General features: G+C 53.8%; 1 protein-coding gene across 1 annotated transcript in view; it reads left to right on the forward strand.

The window, feature by feature from the left end:
- The first annotated feature begins 4557 nt into the window (after positions 1-4557).
- Positions 4558-25095, forward strand: part of PADI1 (peptidyl arginine deiminase 1) — a 31105-nt gene continuing 10567 nt past the window's right edge. The window contains exons 1-11 of the mRNA XM_090268684.1: positions 4558-4746; positions 15889-16069; positions 17218-17290; positions 17908-17969; positions 19270-19387; positions 19517-19642; positions 21240-21412; positions 21562-21665; positions 22670-22793; positions 23198-23305; positions 24425-24576. Of these exons, the coding sequence (XP_090124810.1) occupies positions 4655-4746; positions 15889-16069; positions 17218-17290; positions 17908-17969; positions 19270-19387; positions 19517-19642; positions 21240-21412; positions 21562-21665; positions 22670-22793; positions 23198-23305; positions 24425-24576 (1313 nt within the window). The 5' untranslated portion in view covers positions 4558-4654. The remainder of the gene's footprint in view (positions 4747-15888; positions 16070-17217; positions 17291-17907; positions 17970-19269; positions 19388-19516; positions 19643-21239; positions 21413-21561; positions 21666-22669; positions 22794-23197; positions 23306-24424; positions 24577-25095) is intronic.

A 25095-nucleotide genomic window follows, 5' to 3' on the forward strand; every position in this document is an offset into this window, starting at 1 on the left:
GTTCCAGAGCCGGGGTGGGAGTCAGTGATCCCTGGAGGTCTATGGTGCCCAGTGGAGACCTGAACCTGGGTTTCGGGCTCTGAGGGGACCGGGTGGGTTGAGGTGGGTGACTCATGACCCTTACCACTTCCTGCTATTAGAGCCACTGGCCCAAGGCTTTCTGGCCCTGCGGGAAGCAGGAAGCAGTAAGTACCCTGCTTTCTCATGATGGCTGAGTCAGAGACTCTGAGGTCCCTTCTCCACCCACCCAGGGGTCCAGGATCCTGCCCTGGGTCCCAGGGGGCACAGAAAGGGGTCCGGGGTGATCCAGAGGGGTGAGTCAGTGTAAGAAGCTGAGAGGACTCAAAAAGTGATGAGAACTCTGACTTCTAGGATACACTTGTATACAAAATGTGTCCAATAGATGTTTTGTCAATGGGGGAATGGATGAAAGCCCTCCATGCTGTCTCAAGCAAGCTTAGAAATAGACTCTGTGTGTGCGTGCGTGTGTGTGTGTGTGTGTGTGTGTGTGTGTGTGTTGGGGACGGGGTCTCTCAGAGTGGAAGAGCAGGTGTCAGCAATCATGGGAGCAACTCAGAACCCACTGTGACAGGTTCCGTGCCTGACGATGTCAAGGCTCACCTGGGCCCAGGTGACTTATCCCAGTAGCATCAAATGACTTCCCCAACCAGGGTTATTTCCTCTGTCTTCTTCCTTAGCCACCAATCCATAAACAGTTAATGCTGGGGTCTGAAACTAACTGTCCAAGGCTCAAGTCTGACTTACAAATGGGTTTTGCTTGACCCATAGTGTTCTGTTTTCAAGAAACATTGAATTTTACTACTTGGCCAAAGCAGGATCCATTCCCTTTGCCACAGTTGTCACTCCTCCCTATTGACTTGCACTTGGCAGCCTCACACATTTATGCTGTCTGCCTGGCCCCTGAAGGCATCTGAGTTTGAACACTCTGGTCTAGCTCAACAACCCCATTTTGTGAACAGGAAGGCTGGAGGGGGTGGGTACTCCTAGATTAATGGAATTCTAGATTGTCTGAGTTTAGAAGAGCCATTGAGATCACCAGGCACTCATTTTCCGACCTCTGCTCCATTATCATTTCCCCAGATAAGCCAAACCTGATGAGCCCACTCAGAACGGCACCCCTGCTTCATCATGTCTCATCCCTCCTGATGTCCTAATCTCCATCCTGCAGTTTGTCCTGTCCCACTGGCCGCTCTGCACGCCCCCTGAAAGCAGGGACTTGGTTTGTCTAATTCTCTAATTCACTATTGTATCCCCAAGGCTGAGAATAATGCCTGGCGCATGGAGGGTGCTCAAAAAATGGGGAAAATGAGGCCTTAGACATGGTAGCACCAACATCAGACACCCTTCCTGCTGCGGTTTCCCTGGGTTGTTTCAGGGACATCTTGGAATTGTGCTAGAGTTCCATGGTCACCCAGCTGGCCTCCCCACTGCACAGGGTGGCATTTGAGGCCATCCTGGGCAGGCCCTCCCAGCAGTCTGTTCTACCCAGAGGGAAGGGGGCCAATGATGTCCTTCTGCTCCCCTGCTCCTGCTGCTCCCAAATCTGACCTATTATGTCTGGAATCCCAAGTTCAAGTAGACCACAGAATGGGTGTGCAGGAGGTGACTTTTGGGGACTCCGAGCAGGGCAGGGACCCATGAAGGTCATGGTGTCTTAAAAGAAATGTTCTGAGAGCTGTGGGAAAAAGAGAGGGAGGCAGAAAGCAAATAGCAGAGGGTGGGTAGGGAGGCTAGAACAGGAAATTACTCTTATTTTTTCTCTAAGAGAGATTATTCTTTTTCCAATAGCAAAAATATTTGCTCACCGAGGCTGTTCAAACAATATACAAACACATGAGGAAGAAGGTAAAAGGACCCAACATTCCGCTTCTCAGGGACTGAGCCAAAATTATGAGCTCATCTAGAGTCACATGGCCTGGGCTCAAATCCTGGCCCAACCACTTTCCAGCTTCAGGTCTTGAAAGGGTCCCTTAATGCCTCTGTGCCTTGGTGTCTTCATTTGTAAAATAGAGGTGCACTGATGTTCCTCTCAGACTCTCTGCCTGCCCTCTGCTATCTCCCCCTCTTTCCTCCAGTTCTGAGAACATTTCTTTTAAGGCACCATGACCTGCTCTGGCCCCTGCCCTACCCACAACCAGCAAAAGTCACCTCCTGCTGCACACCCATGCTGTGGTCTGTTTGAACTTGGGATTCTAGGCTTAATTAGTACCTGCCACCTAGTATTTTGTGGGGATTAGAAAAGTTAATACATAGAAGGGGCTTAGAATACTGCCTGGCATGTGGTGAGGACTGTATGTGTTTGTTAGCATTTTGTCATCATCATCATTGTCATTCTTGCCATCATCATCACCATCACTGTCATCTTATGCACCAACCTGCCTTCCTCTGTCTTTTCCATCTGTCCATCCACCCATCTACCTCTCCACCCACCCATTCACCATCCATCCATCCATCCACTCATCCGTCCACTCCACCCACTCATCCACTTCATCAACTCTCCCACCCATCCACTCCATCTACCCGTCCACTCCATCCACCCATCCGTCTGTCCTTCTCTAACAGGAAGGTGCCCATGTACTCTCAGGGAACCTGCACTTTACACTCCACTTAACCTTACATATGAACAAAATGGCTCTGGTCCTGGTTAATGGGGGTGAGTGGAAACCTCATATCCCTGAAATACTGTTTTGCTGGGTTCTGTATCCATGGGCAAACCAGACTTTGTCTAGGTGCCTTGGGGTATAATAAACTTTATAGATGAAGAGCATTTGTAATCAGATAGGTTGGCGGTAAGAAAAATCATTCCAGGAAGATCTTCAAAATCAAAAGTAACCACATAAATGTTAATGCCATTTTTATGTTTCTCATCTCCTTCATCAGGCTGAGGGTTCCTGGAGGCAGAAACCGTGTCCCCCTCTTGTCCCGTATAGACTGGTGTTGCCCAAGACAGGGAGTGTTCTTCCTTTCTCCATCTCTCCCTTTGCCATCTCCCACCCCAGGCCTGTGAGTGGGGGCAGTTCTGGTTGGGTGTCCTTTTTTCCATTCCATGCAATGGCTGCCAGGAATGAGAGGACCCCATGGCTGTGAAGGGGTGTCCTGTGATTCCTGAGGAAACTTTCCTCCTCGTCACCTGCAATGCCCCACATGGAGGGAATATGCCACCTGTAACTCATCATTTCCACTCAGAGGTCTAATAGACATTTGATGTCTAACAAGCCCGACATGAAACAGCTCATGCCCTGCCCAGCTTACCCACCCCCAGTCTCCCCCATCTGTCGATGACAGCTCGATCCTTCTAGCTGCTGGGCCCCCAACACTCCAGTCATCCTTGCCCCCTCTCTTTCTCTCATGCCCGCCTCCAATCCATCAGCAAACCTTCTCAGTTCCATTGTCAAGATTCATTCAGAACCCAACCGCTTCTCATCACCTTCACTGTTCCCGCTGGGACCAAGCGACCATCATGTCTTGCTTGAGTGTTGGGGAAGTGCCACTGCACTGTCTGCTGTTACCCACACTTTCCTCATGTAACTTCCTGTCTGTCTCCCCTGAATAAAAATGTTGTCACAGCAGGGATTATGGTCTGTTTAGTTCATCCCCGTCCTAAAGGAGTACCTAACCCAGGGCAGGTGCTCAATGCGTGTCTAATCAAATGAATGAATGAAATTCCTTAAACACCCCAAGAACAGGCGGGAGCCAACACTCGCCAGAGCTAAAAGGAGGGAATTTTCAGAAACGAATTGCTATGAGCCCCTTTTCAAGGGCCCTCCCCATTGGCCAGCCAAGGATGTGCACCTGGGGTGGCTTCTGCCATCTCTGGAGTCGAGGTACAAAGGCCTAACCTCACCTTTTGGGGGCGGCATAGTGCCGTGAGTCAGGTGGACACCTACTATCAGCGTGGCCTGCAGCCATGCTTCTCTTCCTGTAAAATGGAGATACTGGTGGTAGTTACTAGCATTTCTCTTAGTGACGGCTAGGTGCCAGGCACTGCGCTGCACCTATCACACACAGCTCCTGTGATCCCCGCATCCACCCGAAGGAACAGGTACTATCGTTACGACTTTCATCTTACATGGGAAACAGAGACGTGAACTGCTCCAGGTCAGAGGCAGAGCCGGATCGGAGTCCAGGCTGTCTGACTGCGCTGGACTTTAGGTGCTGCCTGACCTCCTAGCATCTGGGATAAGATCTGTAAACTGCTTAGCCCGCACCTGGTACATAGTCAGCCTTCAGAGGACACTGGCATCGTTCACAGTGGGGTCAGGTACAAAGAGTCTGAGGATAGAGGCAGAGCCAGGGAAGGGGGGGAGGGCTGGCAGGGAGCTTGGTAGTCTTCTGTTGGCAGCTGAGCTCCCCGCCAGGGGCACCAGCTGAAACCCGCTTCTCCATTCTCCAGAAAAGCCTTGGCGCCTCCTCCCCTGGTTTCCCGGATTGACAAGCCTGAGTGAGAAGGGCGGGGTGTAGAGCCAAGGAGGTGGGGACTTAGCTCGGGCAGGCTAATCAAGTCTTAGGGTGAAATTAAAAGGGAGGAGGAAAGCAGTGACCCATCAGAACTCACGTTCCTTCCTGGCTACGAGGTGCCCAGGAGAGGAGCTGGGGACACAGGGCACGAGGAGGTCAGGAGCAGGGGCAGAGGATGGCCCCACAGAAAGCTGTGCGGCTGTCCCTGAAGAAGCCCACCTATGCAGTGTGTGTGGTGGGAGTCAAGACATATGTGGATGTTCGCAGGTGAGACCTGAGAGGCACCCAGCTGGCCACAGAGGGCTGGGCTAGAAGGAAGGACCCCAAGGCAATGGGGTGGGTACCTGGCACCTGTTTGGACAGCCGAGCAGGCGGAGTTGGCTGTAGAGCCTGGGAGGAAGGACTAGGGTAGCAGGTCCGCTTCGGGGCGCTGGCTCTGGGGCACCAGGATCAGGAACCTGGCCTCAAGTCTTGGATAAGTGTTCTGGCTCTGAGCCCTGGGACCAGGCTTTGAGGTCTGGGCTCTGCAATCTGGTGTCCCAGTGGAACCTAAGTGGAGCACCAGCATGAACTGTTGCTCAAGCCGGGGAGCAGGACTGGGCGTCCCTTGATTTCATGCCAACCACCTGTCTCTCTGAGGTGGAGGGGTGAGGTGTGTGGCAACTTGATCCTTGGAGGCTAACCAGGGTGACAGACATCAGGAGAAGTGGTTAGGGGATGATTCAATGAGTAAAAAAATGAAAAGAATTTGCAACAAGATCTGGGGCTTATGTTCACTACAATGATGATGATGATGGTGGTGGCGGCGGTAATCGTGGCAATGATGACATCTGAGGGGCAGCAGAAGCATCAGCTTCTCCTGTTGACCCAAGTCCTCTCTGTCCTGCCCAAATCAGGGCAGGCCCAGGGAATGGCTCAGCCTCAGGCCCCCTCACCTGGCCACTGATGGAATTAGACTTGAGGACCTCCGGGGGCCTTCCCAGCTCTGACAGACTAGCTATGGATTCCATCTTGCTGGATTGGATAGGGCTGGAGCCCCTGCAGATGGGGGGATCAGGGCAGGCTAGGGTCTGTTGTTACAAGGTGGGGGGTCTTAGCTCCCATGCCCCCTTGGGTCTCAGTGCCTGTACTCTCCCAGTCTGGTTAATAACTGCTGGGCCCGGCTTCCCACCTGGCATCTAACCCAGAAGCCCACCCCCCACGCCCCCTGCCCCTCTCTCCAACAGGGGCCTGGAGCCCTGGGGATGAGGCCGGGGAAGGCGAGCCCTGGAAGTCAGACTTTGGCTCTAAGTCCTGCAGGAGGGCCTGCTGTGGGCTTGGTTCTCTCAGAACTAAGTGGCCAGCAGAGATCCCACCTTCTCCTGCTCCTTTTCTTAGAATACATATTTTTTCAATTACAGTTGACATGAATATTATAATAGCATCAGGCGTACAACAGAGTGACTAGACAGTTATATAACTTAGGATCACCCTGACGAATCTAGTCCCCATCTGATGCCGCACGTAGTTATTACGATATTATTGGCTACATCCTCTAGGCGGTACCTTACACCTCGCCTCCTGGCCTTTTCACACAGGGTTGCCGGATTTAGCAAATGACAATACAGGATGCCTGGTTAGGTTTGCCTTTCAGATAAGCAATTTTTCTTTTTTTTTTAGCACAGTAGTCCTCCCTTATCCACTATTTCACTGTCTACGGTCTCAGTTACCTGTAGGGTCAACCGTGGTCTGAAAATATTAAATGGAAAGTTCCCGAAATAAATAATTCATAAGTTTTAAATTGTGCACCATTCTGAGTAGCATGAGGAAATCTCGCGTCGCCCCCTTCCATCCCTCCTGGGACGTGAATCGTCCTTCTGCCCAGCGCGTCCGCCTCGCTTTACCTCATCACGTAGGCTCTGTCCTGCCTCAAACTGTCACAAGAAATGGAAGGGTGAGTCCCGTACAGTAAGTTATTTTGAGAGAGAGAGAGAGGCCACAGTCACATAGCTTGTATTACAGTATCTTGTTATAACGGCAATAAAACAGTTATTATTAGTTCTATTTAATTATTATTGTTGTTAATCTCTTACTGTGCTTAATTTATAAGTTACACTTTATCATAAGTATGTATGTATGGGATAAAACATGGTGTATGTAAGTACTAGCCATGGTTTCAGGCATCCACCGGGGGTCTTGGACATACCCCCTGCAGATCAAGAATGACTAATACATTGCATGGAATAGACTTGTATTTTTAAAAAAACCTGCTCTTTAGCTGAAATTCGAATTTAGCTAGGCATTCTGTACTTCTTCTGGCAACTGTGTTCCAATACCAGGAGAACGCAAGAGGCCCCTAGTAGGCCCCCTCCTCCTGATTCCAGACCCCTATTCTCATCCCAGGGGTGGCTGTTTCTGGAAGGCGATTTCCAAACCGCAGGCTTTGTGTGATGCTCTTGACTAGGGCCGGGGGCATTTGACTCGGAGCTGGGAGATCTCTGATGGGGAACTCTAGGCCCTTTCCCTCTGCTGCTGACTTGCTGTCCAGCCTGGGCCAAGTCCCTGACCCTCTCTTAGTCCCGAGAAGATGAGCTGCATCCCCTCTTCAGTTTAGTGTGGAGGTGAAGTGCCCAGACTCTGGAGCTGGATAGACCTGGGTTCTCTTCCTAGCTCCCTCCATTCATGGCAGTGTGACCCTGGGCAAGTGGCTACACTTTTCTGAGCCTTAGTTTCCTCATCTGACAAATGGAGAAACAAGAGCACGCGCCTTAATGGATTAGGAGAATATATGAGACATGCACGTGTAGGCCCCCTTGCGTGGTGGGTGCCCTGGGAGTGGGAGGTGCTCACAGCAATGACAGCCCCATGAGTTCCCTTTTCCCTGTTCTTCCCATCATGCCTTGGAGGGTGGAAAGAGCAGAGGACAGACCAGGTGCACATGGTGGGAACACAGGATGGTGCTGGCTATAAATCTCCTTTGGGATCACCAAGCACCTTTGCATCCTCATGTGTGGGCCCCCGCCCAGCTGAAGGGCACAAGGCAGTTGCCTGCGCCGTTCGTAGCTGCAGTGCTCTGCTTGGCTCTGGGAGAGCGTACTGCTTCAGGGTCCTGAGTGAGCACTTTGAGAGACCTCCACGCAAGGGTCCTTCAGGGACCTTCTCCCTGAGTGTCAGTAGTGACTAGGGTCGTAGCCACTGAGAGCCTCTAAACTAGAAAATGGAAGTTTATTCTGCAGTGGATTGGTTTAAAAGTAGACCTCAAGAACTTCCTGCCGGTGAGGTCGGCCACAGGCGCAGAAGGGAGAATGTGGAATTGTCAAGAAAGGTGGAAGAAGTAGGGATGGTATTGCCAACCTAGAAAAGTTTTAAGAGGAGCCTGAAGTACACTCTAAGGTCTTGGCTGGCTAGGAGAAAGAAGCTCCACTTGATAATGAACTTGGGGCTCCCCTGCCCCTATTGCTAGGTGCCAAGCAAGGGGTTTCTATTTAGCCTTGCTGGTGGAAGGGTGGAAGACCCCCAGAAGAGGTGTGCCAGTCACCTGAGCTACCTGGAGTCTGAACCCTCCAGGAGAGCCTGTAGAGGGGGCCATGTGGGCTGACATCATGGGAAGTGATGAAGTCCCCCAGGTGCTGAGTAGACAGTGATTTAGAGAAATATTTGTGTTTGGGGTAACTGTGTCTCACCCCAAAGAGCCCTTAGAAGTCCCCTGACTTAGCATGTGTTGCAGATCCTACACACTCACTGTAGCAGGCCAGCTCACCAACGTGTCCCCCCACCCCAACGGGCTGGCTCACCACCATGACCCCCACCCCCACCCCACCCAGTGGGCTGGCTCTGACCTCTTGGGTCTGGCCAGATTGCCGTAACTATCCCTGTCCTTGCTTGGAGGTGATCCCCAGAGGACCCATGACAAAAAAAAAAAAGGGGCCTGGTAGCATGGGGAATCCATTAGGGGTCCAGCCTGGCCCTCCTTGTCTTCCCAGAGACCAGAATCAGAGCCCCAGGCTGGAGGCCATAATGAGCATTTATTTTTAGGGATGGAGGTAAAGGCTGGCTGGGCGGGGGATGGGGACATTCTCCTGGATTTTTCCAGCCTCCCTCAGCCCTCCAAAAGCATCAGAGCAAAAGAGACCCTTTGAATCAGAGATTGCTAGAATTTGGGGGCACAGGAAGGAGGTGGGTCTCCATAGGATCTCTCAGACAGCCAGGGAGAGGACCCAGACAATTTCACTTTTCATGGGCTCCCTGTACAGAGCTATAAAAATTGTGGTAAAGGTGTTCTTAACGTTTACAGGAGTAAATTAATGCTTTTAACTTGCACAGAAGTACAATGAGGCATAATTGTGCTCCTCACGTGGTAATTATTGTATAAAATTGATGCCCTCACTAATCACAGTGACTGACAGGTTCCCACAGCAGGGCTGGGACACTGGTTTAATGCCCTGTGAGGACCTTCTCTCCTCCTGGCTCCCTCCTGTTGCTGTGTCACGTTTCTTTATTGTAGGTGGTGTTAAAGTTTAAATGTGAAGGTTCTTGGAGCATAGAAGGCTGGGTTTCCTGTAAGTCCCGCTTGGCCATGAGAGATCCGTGGGCTGTGGACCCAGGATGTGGAAAGGTGGAGTGTGTGTTCTTGAAACGTAAAATATGGTTCATCAGGGAGGGTCTCAGAGGCCAGCCACCCCTATTTCAGATGTTCTTGTTGCTGCCTGCCCTTTTCAGACCAGCGGGAGAATCTCTTCTATCAACTACTGTCTCCTGCCCAGCTCTGACCCCACCGCCCCTCCCCCATGCCCTCTCCCCTTCTCATCATTTCCAGTCTTAGCATCAGCCCGATTCATCAGCTTCTCCTTTTCCCTTCTCCTAGTTCCTCCCCATCACTGCCAGCCTCCGGTTTTCTCTTCTCCTCCCCAGACCTCTCCCGTCTGCTCGCGTGGGCAGGGGCCACAGGCGGGAGGGCCTGAGATAAGTCCGCTCTCCCAAGCCAGTGGACCCTGACAGAAGCTTATTCCGGATGTAAGAAATTGAAGGGGTGTTACTCCTTCATGGTGGAGGTTCTTCCGCGAACCCAGAATGCTTTCCCTGTGATGTGGTGTCCTCTCCTTTACTCTGTCCAGTGAAACTCGCTTTCAGTCCCTTCTCCTGACGTCTAAACAACTGGTCAGCTCCGCCTAGTGGGCCTGATGCTCAGAGATGGGGGGTTGGGGCATGGAGCTGGGCCCCGGGGCTGGGAGACATGAGAGTCAATGCGATGACGCGATGACGGCTGAGAACAGGACAGCGCTTAGTCATGACCATCAGCCAGGGGTCAGGCTGGCCCTTGCCAACCGCGGGAACTTGGCTACCACTGAGCTTCTCTGAGCCTATTTCTTTCCATACTCGATGGTGATACCTGTTGTTTGTACCTGTGGGTTTGGCCCCCGCTTGACAGTTGAGGAATTTCATCATCCACAGAGCACAGGAACGCTTGTCTGCATTTTGCAGATGGGGCGACTGTGGCTGAGGGGGGAGCAGGGACTCATGACTCTGACTCTCCGTTCGGGGCTTTCTCTAAGGGACATCCTGGGCCCCTCTACTGGGAAGACCCGTGGTGAAAGCTGCCGCCCTCTCCTCTCCAGCCCCCATTCCTGGGCAGGCAGGGGTCCACTTAAAAGAAGGCCTGGCCAACCTGGGCCCTCCTTCCAGGCTCTGGGGGTGCCCCTCCCTGAGCAATGCCAGGCATAAGGCACCCCTAATTCTTCTCTCTGGGAAGGATTGGGAAGGGAGGGGACACGGCCAGTGATGTGGGGTCTGCAGGCTGTCAGCCATCGCCCTGCCCTGACCTCTGTCAGCCGCAGCTGGCAACTGGGAGGACCAAGGAGAAAACCACAGCAGGCCGAGGATCAGAACCTCTGTGGCCTTTACCCCATTGTGGTCATTTAACAAACATTACTGGCCACTTGCTCTGTGACCAGCTCCATGCTGGGCTCTGGCACTGGGGGATGATGCAGCCCATCTTAGTCTGGAGCTAAAAGACGTCAGGACGGGGATGCTAACCACTGCTTGGCTAACATGTTTCCTGCTCAGGTTGGAGACTGAAGGGAGGTGCAGCAATCCTCTTCCCCAGGCTCTGCCTGCTGCCCCACACCCTTGGTGACAGCAATGACAATGATGGTAGCACTGTCCTAGTGCTCACAGTGCTCTCTGGATTATCTCAATTCAGTCTCCTGACAAGCCCAGGAGGTAGGGACTACTATGGTCCCCATTTTGCAGGCAAAAAAACTGAGGGACAGAGGGGTTGAGAGACTGGTCTGGGAATCTTCTATGGTGCTGGGTCAGTGCAAGGGCAGAGGATGGACTTTGGAATCAGACCCAAGTGGGGTTAAATCCCTGCTCTGCCACCGTCGCCTAGTGTGTGACCTCCCTCTGAACTTCAGTCCATCTCTGTAAAAGGGGAGAGAAATAATAACCCCTGCACTCAGCACACAGGGACGGTGGGGATGGAATTGGAATGGAGTAAAAATGTGTTGTAGACTGTGATGTACCTGCCCCATGTGGGCCCTACCCTTGTCACCCTGGGTGACTCATCCCTCCCTCCTGGTACCCAGCGAGATGCCCTCCTGTGCACAGTAGCTGCTCAGGACATGTGTGCAGAGGCAGAGCAGATGGCAGCACTCACAGGAGTCCCGTGTGGCCCCAGGGGAACTGCCATCCTTTGGGACTCAAGGCTCTGGGGGCCGGCCAGCTCTGTGGGACTGGCGGCCATGGTGGGACTCCGCTCCAGGCAGAAGTGTCCACAGAGCTGGCCACACCCGAGAGGACTTGGCTGAGTCCTGCTGACTGGTCCCATGGTATCTCTTGTGGCTTCAGTTCAGGGATCTTCAATCCAGGACACCTACAGGGAGGCACCTTGGACAGTCCTGGCCTGAAGGTGGCTGGCCAGGTATGACGGGGAGCCCCGGCTGCCCACCAGCTTGCTCATCTGCCTTTCTATTCAATTCTGCACTCTCCTCCTCTCCTGCCCTTGCCTCTCCCGGGCACAGTACCCTGGGCAACTCTCCAAGAACTCTGGTCCTTTGCTACCCGCCCCCATACCCACCCACCCACGCATCTGGAGGCTGGATCAGTGCTATCCTGCCCTCCCTGCCCAGACCCTAGTTCAGGGGTCTGGGGCCCTACCAGGCCCTGAGCTCTGTCCCCAAGGGCTGGTGAAGTCCCAGCGACAGGTGGGATGGACGGCATGGGAGGAACTTCATTGTGATGTCTGTGTCTCTCCTCTCCCTAGAAACCAGATGGTCAACTTAACATAAGGTGTGGCCTGTGGAGCCCCTGTGGGTGGAAGCTTCTGGGCAGCAGGTTCCAGCCAAGCAAAAGGAAAAGTCTTCTCATGACTCGAGTTGTCAAAGCACAGAGAGGTGTGAAGTAGTGAGCTGTCTGCCACGGGAAGTGTTCAGGCGTGGAGTCCTATGCTGGGCAGGGGGCTGACCAGGCTGACCTGTCAGAGCCAAGGCCCCTGTAGACCCCCTACAGTCTCATTGTCTTCGGGCAGGCAGGGGTCCGGAGGTCATGGGCACCATTCCCTTGGCCTGCACTGGCCTCACCCCTGCAAGGTCCGGGTGCGTGGATGGGGAGGAAGGAGCATGGCTCTTCTGCCTCAGTGCCCTATATCCTGCCTTAGGCCTTCCCTACCAGCTCCAAGGAACCATGGGAGAAATCCGTGTTGCAAAGTTTCAACATTTCCCTCTTTCCTTCCTATACCCTCTGGTCCTGCCAGGCACATGCTCAGGGCACACACACACTCATTGTAATGTCAGCCCAGATAGTGTTCAATAAAAGACAGATCCTCCTCCCTCTGCCAGTTGTGTGACCCCAGGAAATTACCTCACCTCCCTGAGATTTCTTCATCTGCCAAACAGGAACAATAACACACACCTGGGAGGGTTGCTGTGACATGCAGAGGAGATCACAGGTGTCAAAAATTGAGCGTATGCCTGGCATATACAGTAGGTGCTTGAAAATGCCACCCCAAGAGACCCCACCCCACCATTTACCTGTGAAATATGCTATCCGTATGCCTTCACAGGTGGGTGGGCACTTACCTTGCCAAAGCAAGTGGGCGTAGCTGAGAATTACCTGTTGATCTGCAATCCCCCTGTCCCCCCACAGCTCCTCTTTGAGGTTCTCTGAGAATTGACTCTGTACCTCTGTACTAACCTCGAGCACCAGGCCTGCTCGGGGCATGAGGGGCAGGGACGCGTTGGATGAGTCAGGTAGGAAGCTGCTTGGTTGGCCCAGATGGACTGTGAAGGGGCCCCAAGGGAGGTCTGAACCTATGCTGTGGGGACAGAGGAGGGGACATGGGGCTCTGGGTCCAGTGAGCTGAGTTGTAGTGGGGAGAGTAACAGGCCTGGTGATGATGGCAACTAACACTTATTAAGTCCCTACTGTGTACTGAGCACTTTAAATACATCAATTCATGGATCCCCCAGCAGCCCTAGGAAGTAGCTCTTTGGATTATATCCATGTGACAGAGGAGGAAAATCAAGCCTCAGAGCACTTGGGTGACAGGATTTGAGGCCCCACTCCACATGGAGTCCACACCCTCCTCCACAGAGAAGGTGGCATTTGAAGTGGGTCTTCAAGAATGCAAAAGGTGGGCCCTGGCTGCTGTGGCTCAGTGGATTGAGCATCGGCCTACGAACCAAGTGTCACTAGTTCGATTCCCAGTCAGGGCACATGACTAGGTTGCACGTCAGGTCCCCAGTTGGGGGCGCGAGTGAGAGGCAACCGCACAGTGATGTTTCTCTCCCTCTCTTTGTCCTTTTCCCTCTCTCTAAAAACAGATTAAAAAAATAAAAGGAACCTTGTTAAAAAATTAATTAAAAAAGAAAAAAGAATGCAAAAGGTGGCCCCCTCCCCCACCCCACCCTTGCCCGTACCCCTGTGCAGAGGTAGGGGAAGGGCACTGGGGCAGAAGGCAGGGCAGGGCACAGGCTCATCAGCATAACCCTGGAAATGATGGCAATGATAACGATGATCACATCGCCAGGGCGTCTCCTGTGTGGTTATGACTATAGTTCCTCTCATTTTAAGGGCTATTTCAAGTTCATTACTTCACCTGTGAGGTTGGGAACATGGCAGGGTTGCACTTGGGGGTTTGGTTGGGTCTGGGGGCTGCACCAAAGCGAAGCAGTGGGGTTGGCATGGATTAAGAAGCTCCTGCTGAGCAGGTTGGAGAGCTGGTGAGGCAATCCCCTGGGGGGCACCCTGGGGCTCCCCCGAACTCCCATGCTTTCCTGTTCCGCCCCTGAGAGCAGCCCTTAATCCATGGCCCCATGGCCCCACCCACAGGTCCAGGAGCCAGAGAGATGAGGAAAGGCAGCATAATCTCTGAGCCTGTCTGGCAAACAACCTGCCAAGCTTGGGCACCGCCAGGAAACCCAGTCCCTTCCCTGTAGTCCACGGAGCTCCTGCTGGGGCGGCCTCAGCTCTCCTGCACATTTTTACTCTGAGAGGCAGTGACCTGGATGGAGGTGTCAGGGGCCTGGAAGGCAGTGGGGCCAGGACTCAGACAGGCCCCTCTTAGAGGCCAGGTGACACCTGGGCCCGGCCCCACCCATCAGGTGCCTCCTGAAGAAGCCACTTTTCCCCAGGGCCTGTCTGGATCTTGTAGGGACTCACCTGGCACCTGCAGGGGAGAAAGAAGTCAAGACCAGGATCCCAGCGCCCAGACAGGGGTGAGCTGAGGGGTGAACTGCTGAACGAGGTGAGGGGACAGGAGGGCAGGCCAGGCTTGGAAGGTCCCGAGACCCCCAGAGGAGGTGTACCTGTTCTCTTCCCCTCTTCTTTCACCATCATCATCATTATCATCATCATCATCACCACCATCGTTGTTATTATTGTTACTGTTATTGCGATTACTATTTTCTACAAAGGCTCCAAATATGGGGTCGTGTGGCCAGTGCTATGACTTGGAAATGTCAACTTTTTCCCAAAGCTGGGGATTGGCTCCCCTAAAAATCCCCACCCCTCAAAAGGGTGATGGCATCCCTAGGAGAGGTGGGGCAGGGGTCTCCCACAAGCTGGAAACCTTTCTACCACCAGCTGGTTGCCTCAGCTCATGCCTATTTGCTCTTGGGAAGTTAGGGTTAGGGTTAGGGGTACCAGGTGGATGTAGTGTACCAGATGGATGGGGAGAAGTTACCCTGGGTACTGGCACCAGTCAAGTTCGATATCCCCACTGGGTATAGATGGTCATGAGTGCCCCTTCAGAGTAGAGAAACGTGAACCCATTCATTCATTTAACAAGAGCTTATGAGTGATGACTAAGTGCCAGGCACTGTTATAGGTGCTGGGTATACAGCACTGAGCAAAAGAGACTGAACTCCCTGGCCTTGTGGAGCTGAGCTTCGAGCAGGAGAGACGGACTGCGAAGAACAGAGTGGCTGAGAATCAGTGCAGAGTGAGAGGGGTCTTGTAGTGGGCTAGAATGTGGGGCCAGGTGCAGTGGAGTGATGGGAGGGCTCACGGAGAAGGTGACAGTTAAGCCAAGCCCTGAAGGGGGTCGGGGAGTGAGTTGTGTGGGCATCTGGGGGGAAGACCATTCTATGCAGAGACAACAGCCAGTGCAAAGGCCCTGAGACAGGACTACCTGGCAGCTTCATGGAAGAGCAGGGAAGTCAGTGTGGCTGGAACACGGTGGACGAGGGGGAGCACAGAGGGGAGGAGGAGGTCGGGAAGGTGGCAGGGGGCACACCAGGAGGGACCTTGTATCCCGTTGTGGGGACTTGGCTGGGTGTGACGGGATTCGCTGTTTTTGAGGAAAAAAGGAACAAGACAATATAACTTATATATGCAGGGTGCAGAACAGACTGCAGGGGGCTCGGGAAGCCTCCAGAGGCCAGTGCGGAGGCCGCCCAGCTGTCCAGGGGAGTGGGGGTGGTAGCAGAGGTGGTCAGCCAAGGGGATTCCTGTTGGCAGCATGAGAGCAGGAAGCCTTGGGGTGGAGGTGGGGTGTCCAGAGCTTTGACGTCTCTGCTTTCTGGAGTCTCGGGGTTGCTGTGAAGCTGGAGGGTTGACCGTCGTGGCTCGGCCCCCTTCCCAGCTCCCTTTTTTACGTCTTGGGCTCCATGGGAGGGCTGCTAACGGGGCTGTACTACTTAAACAAAGCTCAACACCATTGCTCTGCTCCAACCCCCATGTGTTACAGATGGGGAGACTGAGGCCAGGGGGTGACGTGCCCAGGGTGGGCCACAGGAGGGTCAGCGAATAGCTGGATGGAGCCAAGGAGGCCCAGTGCCCAGCCAGGCTGGGCTTCCTGCCAGTGGCATTCCCCCACCGTTCTCCAACCCAGCTGTTGGGGGTGCTCTTTGGGTGGCCTGGCTGCCCAGCCACTACCCCGCCATTGTCACTATCCTGAACCCTGGACCTTCCCCCCTCTCCTTTCTCTGCCAGTGATGTGCCCAAGGGCGCCAAGACCTTCGGGGTCTCTGGGACCTCCGGTGTAGAGATCTTTATGGTCTATGACCCAGCACGGGTGACAGAGCCTACAGACAAGTCCCGCTGGCCCCTTGACGCCAGCGTGGATGTGACCATATCCGTGGACGCAGCCAGTAAGGACTTAAATGATCTCAAGGTAAGAAGCCCTTACCCATGGTAAGGGGCTGCATGTCCCCATGCGCACCCAAGGTAAGAGCCTCCCAAGGCATACCTCGTTCACATATCAGCCCCTCAGCCGAACCCCATAAGGCTTTTGACACCTGCATCCACATGACACATCGTGATACAACTCCATAGATGCCCCAAACACACAAACCCACCCCAACATCCACCACGACTTATATACACACACAAATAAATTTTTCCATAAAAACACAGCCTGCCTCTTCTCCCCTCAGATTCACAAACAACCCCACATTAATCCTGTGTTCAGCCTACACACAGATTCCCAAGCAAGCCCCCAACTCTCGGATAGGCAGGACCTGTGCACACGTGCTGAGCAGACGCAGGTACATACCTGGGTATGATGTGTCTCCCATACCTAAAGCATCAGAAAGGCTTCTCTTGCATAGATGACATCCTCTTCATTTGTCCCCAGCCACCCACCACACACTGATTGGACAGGGACAATGCAGGGACTGTGCAGCCTTTGAGAACAGAAGTCCTGGAGCCCACCATGGGTTCAAATCTTACCTCCTCTGCTTGCTAGCTACATGCCTACAGGCGGGGCCTGAGGGGCCTCATTAGGAGTGGGCGCTGTCTACTGGGGCCATTGTGGGGGGCCATGGAAAAGGCCTAGGTAGAACAGTTGGCATGGGTTCTGGACCATGGGGAAAGCTCGTGATCACTGGCTGTTATTTTGGGGTGGAGGCCCTTGTTCCCATTTTATAGATGAAGAAACAGAGGCCTTGAGTAACTTGCGTAAGGCAATGGTGACAGCTATCCCTTTTCTCGTTCCTTCTCTGACATCTGCCATGAATTCTGGAGGGTCCAGCTGCTCCCTCTGGGATCCGCCCCCACCCTGCCCACCTTCCCTTGCTCCTCAGTACAGCCTGGGAAGCCAGGGAGGTACTCACAGCGTCTCTGGCTGGAAAGGGCAGCTTGGAATCCAAGCCTGGAGCTTCGGACACATGGTTCTTCAGCAGCAGGGAGGACTGGGGGCCCCCGTGCCTGCCCTGCCTCTAAGCAGGGCTGTTGGGAGGTGTGGGTCACCCCCACACCCCTGGCCTCTGCCATCCCTGAAGCGGCAGCTGTGCTGGCTTAGAGCTGATCTTGTCCTCACAGGTGAAGGTCTCCTACTTCGGTCAGGGAGAGGACGGTAGCCTGGGACGCAGTGTGCTCTACCTCACGGGCGTCGGTACGTACCACCTCCTGGCTCTCTGTATATCCCACTTTCCTTCATGTTGGCTGGTGAAGGTCTTCGGGGGGTCCTGAGTGCAAGCCCATGGCCAGCTTCCTCCAGTGAGGAGTGTGGATCCATAGAGCCTCAGAGAGGGGGGCAGCCAGCAAAACAGGGTGGCAGGAATCTAGAAACTGCACTGCCCACGTGTCAACAGCTAGACCCACAATGGGCCCCCTTCACCTGGAGTCCCACCCATCACAGCCACTGGAACCCCAAGATCCAGCACTAAACCTTGGACAGCCATGTGTCCCTGCAGCATGCGCCCCGGGCAGCCAGCTCTGAGAACTGTGAAGCCATCACCCAGAGCCTCAGGCCTAGTCCCCAGCCACCAGGGTCAGGGCCACCAAGAGCGAGCAATTCAGCAAGTGTAGATGAGCAAGGAATTCAAGATCCGAAGACGTGGGTCCCTCCAACACCCAGAACCCCATGGGACTGCCACGAGGGCCTCCCAGAACAGGGCTCCCTAGTTCTCATGGGCTTGGGGAGGGGCAAAGCTTTCCTCGGCCCAGAGATTGTAGGTGTGAGGATGGGACTGGGTGCGCCTCTAGCAACTGCTCTCCATCCCTTTCTAGACGTCTCCCTCGATGTTGACACAGGCCGCAAGGGCAAAGTAAAGAGGAGCCAAGGTGACAAGGTGAGGCTTTTCTGGCTATCCCAAGACAGCAGAGTTGACAGGCAAACCTGGGAATGGTCTTGGGGTGGGGTGGGCCCTCCTTCCAGAAGGGTGATGGATTCCTAGGATCTGTGGTATCCAACAGTGTAGGGAACCCCTCTGAGGACTGTCCGACTGGCACAAGTGGGAGTTAACTTATACTGGGTGATGGAAGTGCTGTGTGGCTTCTGGAAAACAGCTTACCCTCTCTGTGTCTCTCTTGTGCCACCTTAGAATTGGGACTGGCTCTTTTGCTTGATGCATTTTCTATTTCCTAGGCTGTATTTGGAACCCCAAACACAGTAGGTGCTTCATAAAAGGTTGTTGGGTGACTGAAGGCAAGCGGAAGACAAGGTTTCTAGTGGAGGAGGGTGGCCGCACAGCCCTGGTTAGACCCTACAGGGGGAGGGGGAGGACGGGGCGGGCTCCAGGCATCCCCACGGGAAGTATGTGGAAGTCATCCTGGGAGGGCGGAAGATGTGGTTTGAGAGAAAGACCCCAGAGAGGAAGCCTGGGCCGCAGGGCTCTGTGGACCAGGTGGGGCAGGGCTGTACGGATGGCCGTGTGGGTGGCTCACTGCACAAGGTTTCTTGGACGAGGCAGTGAGTGGGGCTATGACATGGATCCTGTCGTGGGCCCTTGTGCAGGGCTGCGTCTACCCAGAGGGGTGGACAGAGTGCCACAGATGCTGGCAGTGGCCCTGTACGTCCCCCAGACCCGCATCTGAATCCCATCTACGTGACTTGGGGCTCACTTCCCACAGCCTCTTTCCCCTCTTCTGTGAAATGGGGATGCGAGCCCCGCATGGCAGGCTCTGGTGGGGATAAAGAAGAGGCACGTGAGGAAGAGCCTCGGTCACAGAGGCAGGGCTCCAGCCACCTGTCCCACCTCAGCTCGGACCTCCTGGCAGGGCCTGCAGGACTGTGGGTGGATGGGTCCCAGGAGAGTGCTGGCATGAGCAGGGCCTTCTGCAGTCCCAGCCAGGCCAGGGCGAGGCAGCCTCTGTCCTCCCGGCAGGGCCAAAGCTCAGCAGGCTGGCAAGGGCTGCCTCTGAATACGGTGACTGGTGGTAGCGTGGGACGCTCTGTTCGCTGCACCTGGGTGGAGTGGCTCTGGCTCCAGACCTGGAGCTCAGTATCTATGAGCGCTCTGTAAATCTATAAGTAAACCCAGGATACAAAAGTCTCCAAGCAAGCAAAGCAACCAGCCTTAGCCTTACCCAGAACCCCTTCCCAGAGCTCCCTGGGTCCCATTGACCCCGAAGTCTCTTACTTTACCCCAGAAAACCTGGCGCTGGGGCCCCGAGGGCTACGGGGCCGTCCTGCTGGTGAACTGTGACAGGGACAGTCCCAGGTCCAGGGGGCTTGACCTTGCCGACAGCCAGCTGACGTCACTGGATGGTGAGTGACAGAAGGGACAGATGGTGTTGTCCAGGATGATGGCGTGGGTGGTAAAGGGTTAGGGGGGTTGGGAGGGAGCCTGCTGGTGGGCTGGACAGAGGATTGTCTCAAAGGTGCCACTCTCTTCAGACCTGAAGGACATGTCCCCAATGGTGCTGACCTGCGATGGCCCTGACAAGTTCTTTGACAGCCACAAGCTGGTCTTGAATGTGCCCTTTTCTGATTCCAGAAGAGTGGGGGTCTTCTGTGCTCGGGGTGAGTGGCCCGGCGGGGCCTCTCCCTGCCCTGCTCCATCTCCCGCTTCCCGAACTCTTCTTTCGTCTCTCGCCCACGCCTCTCCCTCCCTTCCATCACCTTCCGTGACTCTCACTACAGCTTACAGTCACTCCATCTGGACCCAACAAATGACCTAAGAAGGACTTTCAGTAACCAGTCCCATTTTACAGAGGGATAAACTGAGGCTCAGGTGCATGAATGCACTGTCTTAAGGTCACATAACCCTTCGGGGGTGGAGCAGACGTTCAAAGCAGGTCTCTCGAGAGCCAAAGCCCCTTCCTTTCCACTGCGCCCATTCCCCCCCCCCCCCCCCCCCCCCCGGTCTCAGTGGCAGGCAAGGAGCCCTGGAGGCTCAGACAAGCACTGTCCCGGCAGGGTGAGGTGGGGCAGGAACTAGCAACGCTGAGGCCCAGGCCCGCCCTGGGGACTCTGTTCTGCCAGATATTTAATTAATCAAAGTCTGAGGCTTAAAAAAAAAAAAAAAACCCATCCTTAACCCTGAGGTATCCTTACTTATTTTTATAAACGGCAAGAGGCCTCTCCTGCCCCTTCCTTCTTCCTCTTCACCCATTTCTGTTCAAGTGGACCTGGAACTTGTTGTTCTAGCCAAGTGAGCCTGGCAGGAACCAGAATGTTCCTTCGAATGCATCTGGGGTGGAAGGTCAGGCAGGGACCTGGCCCGAAAACCCCGTGAGGCCAGAACAGAAGCAAAGTCTCAGTGTGTGAGCTGACACCCTTCCTGCTGTGAGCCACCCACGCCACGGCAACATTTCCCAGCCAAGCCACCCGTCAGGGGAGGAGACGAGGAGGCGGGCAGAACTATTCCATTTTTTTAAACTCAATTTTACTAATCATTAAAAAAAAAAAATTGAGGTGAAATTTGCATAACATAAACTTAACCGTTTTAAAGAGAGCAATGTAGTGGAATTTAATACATTCTCCATGTTGTACAACCACTGCCTCTCTAGTTCCAAGACATGTTCCTCAGTCCCCAAAGTCAAACCCTGTACTCATTACCAGCCCCTCCCCATTCCCCCTGCCCCCAGCTCCTGCCAAACACTAATCTGCTTTCTGTCTCTATGGATTTGCTTTTTCTGGACACTTCATATAAATGGAACCATATAATAGGTGGCATTCGTGTCTGGCTTCTTTCATTTAGCATAATGTTCCAAGGTTCATCTGTGTAGCATCTATCTGTACATTATTCCTTTTTATGGGTGAGTAATAGTCCATTGTGTGGACATATCACAGTTTGTTTATCCATTCATCTGCTGATGGACGTTTGGATAGTTTTTCACCTTTGGTGCCCACTGCTTTTATCTCCTTCTCTGATTTAAAGCTTATATTGACCTCACGAGAAATATAATGTTAGTCTAGTTTACAGATGAGAACGGAGGCTCAGAGAGGTTGAGTCACTGAGCCAAGGTCACACAGCTGTGTATGGCAGAGCTGGAGAGGAGCCCAGATAGATCTAACACAGAGATGGCTCCGCCCCTGGTTTCCTCTCCTCCGGTCCTCACAGCCCCACACCCCTGTTCCAGCACTGGCCCCCCAGTGCTGACTCTGGTTCCCTTAGGTGGGAATTCCCTCTCCAACTACAAGCAGGTGCTGGGACGCCAGCATCTGTCCTACGAAGTCGAGCGGCAGCCAGGGGAGCAGAAGATCAGCTTCTATGTGGAGGGGCTCGCTTTCCCCGACGCTGATTTCTTGGGGCTGGTCTCTCTCAGTGTCAGTCTGGTGGACAAGGGGGTATGTACAATGCTGGGAGCTGGGATAGGGGCTGAGGGGCTGGGAGGACCAGTTTGGAGGCTCCAGGACAGGGCAGGCTGAGGACGGGGGGATCTTGAGGTCTGATGGAGCTCCCTGCAGGGCCCACTGAGTCCTCATTTTCCCCCTAGACCCTGCTTGAGGTGCCCATCTTCACAGACACTGTGGCCTTCCGCATGGCCCCCTGGATCATGACTCCCAACACCCAGCCCCCTCTGGAGCTGTATGTGTGCAGGTGAGGCCTCACCCCTGCTGCAGCTCTCCCACCATTTCTGGGATCGTGGAGGCGGGACCAGAATGCTGTTCTGGGGTTGGCCCTCACTCAGACTGGACGGATTCATCAGGGGCACCCAGGGGAACAGGAAAGCAAAAGGGGGGCTTGGGCTTGTCAACCCCCCCTGCCCTGAGCAGCTCAGGCCCCAGCTGAGGTCACTGACTCAACCTACGGTGCCCCTGCCCCTACTCTGTCCCGTCTGCAGCAGCCCCAGAGCATTCTGAGTTCAGTCCAGGCGGTGAGCCCAGGCCTGGCTCTGATGTGGGTGGGCTTCTGGGTCTGCAGAAAACCATGCGAACCCAGACTCCAGGGTCCGCTGAGAGCCCTGGCCCAGCCCAGGTCCCTGGTCCTTTTGCCATCTCCCAGGATCCTTGTCAGGCCCCCTGAAGGCCAGGTGAGCCTCCACTGGCTGGGCCACTCCAGGCCCCCGCACCAGAGGTCAGACCAGCAGGAAGGGCCACAAGTAACTAGGGACAGAAGGCAAAAAGCAGAAAAGGCTGTGGCCAACCAGGTGTGCGGTGCTTCCCTGGGTCCAGGTGTGTGCAGGTGTTCAGAGGGAATTCTTTCTTTCCCTTTGCTCACCAACCCCACCCTGACTCCTTTGTTTAGGTCAGTTGTGTGGAACGGGAGTTAGATGGGCTACCTGCCCCCTCACTTCCACCTTAACCAGTGAGGTCCAGTCCTTGGGTCACTTCCTCTACAGCTGTTCCTGCAGGCTTCAATGCCCGCTCTGGGCTCTGTGGCCCTGGGCTTGCCCCTCACCTTGCACCTACCACTTGATGTGATCTGGGGACAGTATCTGTCTGTCGTAGCCTGTGAGTCTCTCTAAGGCATGGACTGTGGCTGCATCCAGGGGCCACAGAGGGCCCAGCACCGACTAGATCAAGGCCACCCCGTTCATTCTCCACCTCCTGGCCCCGCAGTCAGAGGCCATTATGACCCTCCCCTTTCCCTTTGTTTTACAGTGTGGTAGATTCTCATGGGTCAAATCAGAAATTTCAGAAGGATTTGTCTGACCTGGTGTTGAAAGCCAACTGCAAGCTGATCATTTGCCCTTGGCTTGAAAATCGAAATGACCGCTGGATCCAGGTTGGTTCAGGAGCAGAACTGGGGAGAGAGTGGGGCGGCCCAGAAGGCCTGAGCCCTGTCCTTCACCTGGCTTGGGGAAAGGGGCCTGCACAGGTTCCTAACAGCCTCTAGGGAAGCCAGGCCACCTGGGTTCCAGAATTCAGGGTGGGGGTATCAGGTTAAGGGGATGCTTCCCCACTGCCTGCATCATCCCAGTCTCTCCTGTTTCCCACCAGATGCCCTGGTCTCAGACAGATTACTTTCCTGGCCAGGGTCCCAAGAGGCCTCACCTCTGCCTCAGTCCCTCTAGATCTTGGGGAAAATCTGCTGCCCCTCCCCTGCCCCAGACCTGGAGGTTGGGGGTCACCTTGTTCTGAAAAGCCACACAGAAGAGGTCACTGTGGTCTTTTCATCTCCCTTTTCAGGACGAGATGGAATTTGGCTACGTGGAGGCACCTCACAAGTCCTTCCCAGTGGTCTTTGACTCCCCTCGAAACAGAGGCCTGAAGGATTTTCCCTATAAGAGGATCCTGGTATGTGGCAAAGGGTAGAGTGGGAAAGCCTTGGGAGGTTCCTCCTATAGGACCCCAACAAGTTTTGCCTGGTCCTGGTTTTTTAGGGGGCAAAAGAACACAAGTGGTGAGCTGTGGAGGTTTGGGGGAATATGCAAATAACATGCAAATTGCCCCATGTTCTGGCTGGGGCTAGCTGGCAAAGTCCTCCTTGGGCGCCTTTCTCCCCCAGGGGAAAGCCAACAGAGGGGTCAGCCCTGGGGAAACCAAACTGACTTTTGAGGGCAGCACCCTTAGTGAGTCTTCAGGTAACAAAGGTTTTCTGAACACCTACTGTGTGCCAGGCATGTGCTGTTTCCTACACATTAGAGCAGCTCTAGCACTCTGTCAGCTTTACAAGGTTATTCTTTTAATCCACGGGGCACATCTAAAGTCCCTCTTTACTGTGGCTCAGAGAGGTTAAGTTACTTGCTCAAGGCCACACAGCTAGTTAGTGGTGGCACCAAGATGCAAAACCAGAGAGGCTGCCTCCATAGCCCCTGAGCTAAACTAGACTGGTCCTGAAGCTCAGGGTCTCTGCCTATTTACGGGCTCCCACACCCCCACTGCCCGGATAACACCAGTGTCTGGGCAGGGTCAGGGACAGACCCAGCTAAGAGACAATGAGTTCTGCAAGCTGAGTCTGTGTCAAGGGCTTGACCTGGCCAGGGCACTTTTCATTGATTTCTGCTCTCATCTTTATCATTTCCTTTCTTCTGCTTTTTTTGGGTTTAATTTGCCATTTTTTTGCTAGCTGGAAACAGAAGCTACGAGTTCTCAGTCTTTTCTCTCCTAACATGTGCGTTGAAAGCTAAGCAATTCCCTGCAAGTATAGCTCCACTAGCCCCCACTAGTGCATGTGATGTATGTTCATTACCTTTCATCTCAAAATATCGTCTAATTTCCACTTTGATTTTGTCTGTGACCCATGGGTTCTCCAGACGTGTGTTGCGTAATTTCCAAACACTTGGGGGTTTTCTTGTTATGGTTCTGTTACTGGGGGGAATCTGTGAAAAGTGAATGGAGGTTGTTTTTCTGTCTCTTTCTGTTCTAACTGAACTCTCCTTCTGGGGGGGCGGGGTCTTGCTGGTCCTCCCCTAGGGTCCTGACTTTGGATATGTAACCAAGGAGATCCCGTTTGTTGGCGCCTCCGGCCTTGACTCCTTCGGCAACCTGGATGTCAGCCCTCCCGTGACAGTGGGCGGCAAGGAGTACCCCCTGGGCCGGATCCTCATCGGCAGCAGCTTCCCCAAGTGAGAGGCCAGGGTGGGAGGGTGGTGGAGGGCACAGGGCACCGACTACAGCAGCATCCACCTCCAACTGCCTCACCATGAGCACAATTAATTCTTCAGTCTGGGGAGTGATCTTAGTGTCCTGCATAGAATCTTAGACTCAAAGACTCAGAGTCCTAGAATATTCATTTTGGGGTCACAGAATCTTAGGAGAAAACTCACCAACTGCTGTTCATGACCTTTTGGCTTGCCTAGTATTTTATGAGCTTAATTTAAATATATGTTTTAATATGTAATATAGTTTTAATATATATATACATACATACATATATATATTAGAAGGCCCCACATAAAATGCCAGATTGCTGGCCTCTTTTAAAAAATCAGAATTGCTGGGGAGGGGACATGCAATCTGGTGCAGAGGCAGGAGGTAGATCTGTTGCCTTCTCCCAATAGAAGATTAAAACATCTGTTGTCCTAGCAAATCTTGAAAGGTCCCAGAGGTCGGCATGGGCTGTGAGTGAGTGAGTGACTAGTTAA

The sequence above is a fragment of the Furipterus horrens genome, unplaced genomic scaffold (genome assembly GCF_987537825.1).
Source record: "Furipterus horrens unplaced genomic scaffold, mFurHor1.1.pri manual_scaffold_3, whole genome shotgun sequence".
In the NCBI taxonomy this organism is placed as follows: domain Eukaryota; kingdom Metazoa; phylum Chordata; class Mammalia; order Chiroptera; family Furipteridae; genus Furipterus; species Furipterus horrens.